At 44.3% G+C, this 7,396-nt stretch overlaps 1 protein-coding gene across 4 annotated transcripts in view; it reads right to left on the minus strand.

The window, feature by feature from the left end:
* LOC311325812 (5'-AMP-activated protein kinase subunit gamma-2-like) overlaps positions 1 to 1,306 on the minus strand; it is a 63,028-nt gene extending 61,722 nt beyond the window's left edge. For 3 of the 4 annotated variants that reach the window (XM_084458599.1, XM_084458600.1, XM_084458598.1), the window contains exons 1-2: positions 1,160 to 1,306; positions 761 to 912 (exon numbers count right to left, since the gene is read on the minus strand). In XM_084458599.1, the coding sequence (XP_084314725.1) occupies positions 761 to 847 (87 nt within the window). In that variant the 5' untranslated portion in view covers positions 848 to 912; positions 1,160 to 1,306. Of the gene's footprint in view, positions 1 to 697; positions 913 to 1,159 lie in introns of those variants that run through there. The other variant, XM_084458602.1, reaches the window with a different exon arrangement.
* Positions 1,307 to 7,396: the final 6,090 nt, after the last annotated feature.

Raw genomic sequence — 7,396 nt, forward strand, 5'->3', positions numbered from 1 at the left:
TACGCTCCAAAAGAAGGTGCTCTAGAGAACCATTTCGCAACAATAAATGAACCCTCTGCAAAAAGGTTCCACCCTTTCAGGTCAGAAAGAACAATACGGTTCCGAAATGGCTTCTATCTGGAATGGAGGGTTCTTCTAATGTTACAAATGGCTCTATATTGCAGCCTTTTCTTTAGAGTGTAGCCTGTCGTGCCTATCCCATCCACTCCTCCCAGACCCTCAGCCAGAAAGCTCTCTCCCTGCAGACTGCAACCAGGGTTAAGAGCTTCTCAAACTTTCTGAGCTTGTGTACATCTTACTATAGGCCGTCACGTGGCTATGAATGAATAGCATTCATTATCAATGGTCATATATCTTACCTCCCCTAAGACTATACTTTGTGCATTATGTGCATTATGTTGTAAAAGCTCACGAGGTTGAGCCCTATAGAAATTTGTATCCGGTAGATATACATCAACCATCCCCATCACTATTGTCCTAACAGACTGGCATATATGCCAGGCAATGCTATCCGAGGGATATGTTACATTCACGTGATGCACATAAAAGCTGGGGAACAAAAACTATTGCAACAGTAGACTATCAGCTGCTAGGGCATGGGTTGGGAAACAGAACACTACCTCGCCCCGCCCACTGCATCTGGTCTATTTCAGCAAAGGGGGAGCTAGCATGCATGATAATATATCAGCTAGCTTACTGTGTTTGACTCTCAAAACCGAAGTTTCAACCATTCTGTTTTCTGGACAACAGAGACACTCACTGGCATGTTCAGTCGTAGCGATCTCTTCTTTCTGTAATTCTTCTTCTTTGCGTCTCTCTTCTTGGAGTCCGTAGCGGTGCTTCCCATGTTCTCAAATACAGCAGATAGGCTGATGTATTTTGCGTAAAACAACCTTGTCTCCCAGAGCAGCCCTGTAACGGTAACGTACAGTGAAATGAGTGACAACAAGAGAAGGATGTAGGCTACTCAGCTTGTAATCACACAGAGAACATTCTTCGCATTCTGGATGATTCCTATTCCCTCCTGTCCATATCCGCATTCACGTTCTTCTACAACTCTTTCTCTGTTGATGCAACTTCCAATAAAAAGGTATCTGCTATCCGTCAGAGAATCAAAATGCATTAAAATTGCAATAAAATCCGTAATCTGATATCTTACAGTAAAATAATGCAGGGCTCTTGTTCTGGTCACACCAAAAAGGCTTAGTTAATCAACAAAACAGCAAATCCAAATCTGACAAAACTCATCTGATGCGCTCGCTGATGGAGATTCGCAGTTATTCGGAGAGTGGGTTCTTGGAGAGGGGAGTCTCTACGCACGCACAGTGACGGACTGCAGCTCAACCTGCCAGCGAATGCGTCAAGCTGTGCGCGTAGTTCCGAATTGTCACATGGCTTTTGTTTACGTTCGTTTTGACAGTGATGATGAGGATGAGGATGATAATGACGACGAAGACACACTGATCCTCTTAGATCCTCCTGATGCTAGTAGAATAATCACATCAAATAATTGTCACAGTCCCCTTAGGCCACCATTGTTTCAGATATAGGCTACTGTTCACACAAGTCAGTATTTCAAACATGCAGGGATTCGGAGGGACACAGCCACGTGTGTCCTTCATGCTATATAGGGTAAGGCCCTTCTTTATTCATCCCCGAGGGGAAATTGCACAAAAGTCCATAAAAACCATTAAGATTAACAGTATAGCCTATTGTTATTCAGAGCTTTCATTCATGCATATTTGCCTTCACTGACTATTCTCTTTCTGCATCCCAGGCCAACTAAACAACACAACTCAAAATACATGGCAAAAGAAGTGAACTGGCGCTGACCTACAGACTGAGACAAGGCGGAGTAGCCTATTTATACAAACCGAGACACGGAGGGAAGACAAATATTAGCATATTTAACATTACATTCATCTTTTTTCATTAAATTTACAATCACATTGGTTCAGTTAGGCCATGCATAATTAGACTACATCTCATGCGAAATCACAATAGACAAGTTATCATTAACATCAGTTTGAGACAATTTTAACAGAAGGCGCAAACTCCACCACTCTTCTTGTGTGTGTTAGGGAGTATCTTCCAACATCTCTAGGCCTACAGTATATTCCGGTGCGTGCTCTTTGACGGTCACTATAGCAGTGCGAGAAGTAACACGCCAACATGTAATAATGAAAGAAACAAATCCAAACTAGCCATGAGAGTTAAGCTAGCAATTGTGCAGGCTAATACTGTACAGTGCATCCGGAAAGTATATCCCTTCACTTTTTCCACATTTTGTTACAGTATGTTACAGCCTTATTCCAAAATGGATTAAATTAAAAAAAAAAATCAAAAAATGCTACGCACAATACCCCATAATGACAAAATGAAAAATTTTATTTTCATGAATAATTTTATGAATTATTTTTATTTTTTTAATTTTGCAAATACGGGCAAATGTTTTCAAACTCTTTAGGCTAGGCTACTCAATACTTTGTTGAAGCACCTTTGGCAGCAATTACAGCCTCAAGTCTTCTTGAGTATGATGCTACAAGCTTAATTGGCACACCTATTTTGGAGCAGTTTCTCCCATTCTTCTTTGTAGATCATCTCAAGCTCCATCAGGTTGGATGGGGAGCATTGGTGCGCAGCCATTTTCAGATCTCTCCACAGATGTTCAATCTGGTTCAAGTCTGGTCTCTGGCTGGGCCACTCAAGGGCATTCACAGACTTGTCCCAAAGCCACTCCTTTGTTATCTTGGCTGTGTGCTTAGGGTCATTGTCATGTTGGAAGGGGAACCGTCGCCCCAGTCTGAGGTCCAGAGCACTCTGGAGCAGGTTTTCATCAAGGATCTCTCTGTACATTGCTGCATTCATCTTTCCCTCGATCCTGACTAGTCTCCCAGTCCCTGCCGCAGAAAAACATCCCCACAGCATGATGCTGCCACCACCATGCTTCACTGTAGGATATTGGCCAGGTGATGAGTGGTGCCTGGTTTCCTCCAGACATGACACTTGGCATTCCGGCCAAAGAGTTCAATCTTGGTTTCATCAGACCAGAGAATTTTGTTTCTGATCTGAGAGTCCTTTAGGTGCCTTTTGGCAAACTCCAAGCGGGTTGTCATGTGCCTTTTCCTGTGTGGCTTCCGTCTGGCCACTCTACCATAAAGGCCTGATTGGTGGAGTGTGCTGCAGAGATGGCAGAACCTTTTAGAAGAACAACCATCTCCACAGAGGAATGCTGGAGTTCAGTCAGAGTGCCCTTCAGTTTCTTGGTCACCTCCCTGACCAAGGCCCTTCTAAACCGATTGCTCAGCTTGGCCGGGCGGCGGTCTAGGAAGAGTCCTGATGGTTCCAAACTTCTTCTATTTACAAATGATGGAGACCACTGTGCTTATTGGACCTTCAATGCTGCAGATTTTTTGGGGGTACCCTTTCCCAGATCTGTGCCTCAATACAATCCTGTCTCGGAATTCCTTTGACTTCATGGCTTGGTTTGTACTCTGACATGCATTGTCAACTGTACAACCTTATATAAACAGGTGTGTGCCTTTCCAAATCATGTCCAATCAATTGAATTTACCACATGCAGGCCCCAATCAAGTTGTAGAAACATCTCAAGGATGATCAGTGGAAAGAGGATGCACCTGAGCTCAATATTGAAAACTTACAGTATGTACATGTGATATATATATATATATATATATATATATATATATATATATTACATTTGCAAATATGTCTTTAAAAAATACTATTTTCACTTGTCATTAATGTGTGTAGACTTTTGAGATAAAAAAAAGGAATTAAATCCATTTTGGAATAAGGCTGTAACATAAAATGGAAAAAGTGAAGAGATATGAAAAAGTGAAGGGGTATGATGGATACTTTCCGGATACACTGTACATGTGGAGTCTTTATTTGGCTTGTTCATACACAAACATCCATTCACTCACTCACTCTCTCACACACACACACACACACAAAGATACACATACATTTAGATGGTTTTGATATGAATATACTAGGCCATATTTTATTTAGTGTTTTGTTATTACTTATACTGTTTTATTGCTCACTTTTGTTTTACTTCGTTTTTTAAATACGTGGTGGGACTTGTTTTTACGTGAATAACTCTCATGGAGTAGGAACGTGACCGTGACACAGCAGCACTGTTCTCCTGTCCTGGAATCCCTTTTCATAAAGTGTGAACCATTCTACTCCCCCTGTGAGTTCACATCCTTTGTTTTGGCTAGTGTGTATATTCCACCCCTCCACCCCATGCTGCAGTGCAAAAGGTACAATGCATGCTCGCTGACCAGATCAGGGATGTGGAGCGTAAGTTCCCGGATGCCTGTGTTACTGTCCTATGTGACTTTAACAGAGCTAATCTCATGACCTCCCCAAATACCGCCAGCAGATAAAATGACCAACTAGGGAGTAGAACACTCTGGAACACTGTTATGCCTCAGCAGAGCAAAGAACATTAAGAAGGACAACTCTCACCCTGGCTTTCATCCGTTTGACCTGATGCCCTCCGGCAGGCACACAAACAGACTGAAAGACAGTTTCTTCCCGTAATCAATCTGAATGCCAACATGTACTAATCCCCCCCCCTCTCTCCATCCCCACTGTGCAATAAGGAACTACAGTACAATATTTTATACAGTGCAATATTTTTTTTTATATACGTAGCCTATATTTTTATACTTTCTTACTATTGTGTGATGTGTTTGTATTGTTGTATGTTGTACTGCGCACTTACTGTAAGTTGAGCCTATTTTAATTTTGTTGTACCTTGGCACAATGACAATAAAGGCATTCTATTCTATTCTATTCTACACCACATTATCCAACGCCTACCACATCGTGCTGGGCCACTCTGACCACGCCATAGTCCACCTGATCCCTAAATACAGGCAGAAGCTGAAATTCTCCAAGCCTGTCGTCAGGACATACAAGAGGTGGACTGACGAAGCTAAGGAGAAATCACGTGCATGGTTAGAACGGGCCGGCCATGATCAGGGCTACGTTGACTGGGCAGGCATTGAAGTTGGTAACAACCAGGATGTCGTCACACATCAGCCTCATCGAGAGAAAATGCATTCCTACCCACACCAAGATCAAATACAACAACGACAAGCCCTGGTTCACAGGCCGACTCAGGAAGTTAAGGCTGGAGAAAGAGAAAGCACATAGGAGTGGGGATAAGGTCTGGTTCAAAGAGGCCAAATACAGGTTTAGCAAGCCAGTGAAGGAGGCTAAACAATGCTACTCTGAGAAACTCCAACACCAATTCTCAGATGGTAATGCATAATGCATCCTCTGTCTGGAAAGGCTTCAGACAGATTACAAACTACAAACTGATATCCCCCCAGGCCACTGACGACTCATGCCTAGCCAACGACCTGAACGATTTCCACAGCAGGCTTGAAAAACAATGGGACCCCCCCCCCCCCCTCCCCAGCAGGGGCCCGAACATCTCCACAGCTGTTCCCCCCCCCCCCCCCCCCCGGAAAGCGGCCGAACTGGACTCTGTCTCCCCCTCCATGCTGAAGTACAGTACTGTGCTGATCAGCTGTCCTCGGGTTACACTGCAAGCAAGGACCACTGGCCTCAACGACTACAGACCCGTCACCCTGACCCCTGTATCAATGAAGGTCTTTGAGCGCCTTGTTCTGCAGCATCTCAAATGCATCACAGATCCTCTCCTGGACTCTGCAGTTCGCTTACAGAGCCAACAGGACAATGGATGACGCCGTTAACATGGCCGTCCACTTCATTCTCCAGCATCTGGAGTCCGCAGGCACCTACGCCAGGATCCTGTTTGTGGACTTCAGCTCGGCTTTCAACACCATCCTCCCGCTTACTCTGGAGGGCGTGCTCTCCCAGATGCACATGCCCAACCCCACCTGCAGGTGGATCACGGACTTCCTGTCTGACAGGAAGCAGCACGTGAAACTGGGCAAGCATGTCTCAGCACAGGCTCCCCACAAGGCTGTGTTCTTTCCCCTTTACTCTTCTCCCTATACATGAACAGCCACCATTCTGTTAGGTTTGCAGATGACACCACTCTCATCAGTCTCATCGCCGAGGGTGAAGAGTCCGCCTACGGGTGGGAGATCGACCAGCTGCTGTCCTAGTGCAGCCTAAAACTGGAGCTCAACGTTCTCAAGACAGTGGAGATGATTGTAGATTTCAGGAAGAATCCACCCCCACCCACCCACCCCCATCACACTGAATGACACCCCAGTGACCACTGTTGACTCCTCCCGCTTCCTGGGCACCATCATCTCCCGGGAAGTGAACCATCTGGTTCTCAGCCGCAACAGACAAGGAGGGCAGACTGCAGCGCATCATCCATTGCAAGGGTAAGCAGTTGTAGACTGCCATCCCCACAGGACCTGCACGCCTCCAGGAGCCTAAAATGGGACGATAAGATTGTGGCCAACCCCTCCCATCCTGGTCACGGTCTCTTTGACTCATTCCCCTCTGGCAGGAGACTGCAGTCCATCGGGACCGGGTCCACTCTCCACAAAAACAGCTTTTTTCCCACGGCCATCAGATTCATAGTCAAGGCTTGTGTCCCCCCCCCCCCCCCACACACACACACACACACACACACTATTTACCCCCTGCACCACTTGCACATGACCTCTGATTGTTCCACATACCTTAACGGCACACACACTGCACTCACTGTACTGTACATAACACCGCTCACCCACCACACTACACTCTGCACACACACTGTACATACACTCACTACACCCCATTCTGTATATAGTACATATACTATAATTGTGCCTCCCTCTTTATTTTTATTTTTAACTGTATATTGTAATTTGTACATTGCACTGCATTTTGGTGCACTGTTTTTATATTGATGGAAATAGGAACTAGTGGTTCCCTGTTGTCATGGCAACTTGCCACTGTAAGACCATAATGAATTGTCTCCTGCGTATTTTAGGGAAATGTTTGTGTGCTGTAGTTTCCCTCATAACAATAACAATGTCTATAAGATGTGTTTCCTTCTCTGAATATTGATAGGCCTACTGAATCTGTTTGGCTATAAACAACAAATAGACATAACATAACAGGCCTAAACATTAACACATCAGAATGAAACCATGAATGACTTGCTTGAATGAAAAAGTAGCCTATTGAACGCTTGATCAAGGACAAAGCTCCGCACCATGGAGGATCGCACCTTTCATTCGTAAGAAAAACAATCTACAAACCTTCCTTCTTAGCACAGCCTTTTCTGAGTTTTAATTAACGTTTTGAATCATCTGTTTTTATGCTGTATTGGTTTCTTATGCTTCTCTGTTTTCATGTTTTTTCTCTGTAGCACTTTGAGATTTGTTTCAAATATAAAGTGCATTACAAAAAAATGTTGTATTAT

This window comes from Borostomias antarcticus, assembly GCF_949987555.1.
Source record: "Borostomias antarcticus genome assembly, chromosome: 2".
NCBI lineage: Eukaryota > Metazoa > Chordata > Actinopteri > Stomiiformes > Stomiidae > Borostomias > Borostomias antarcticus.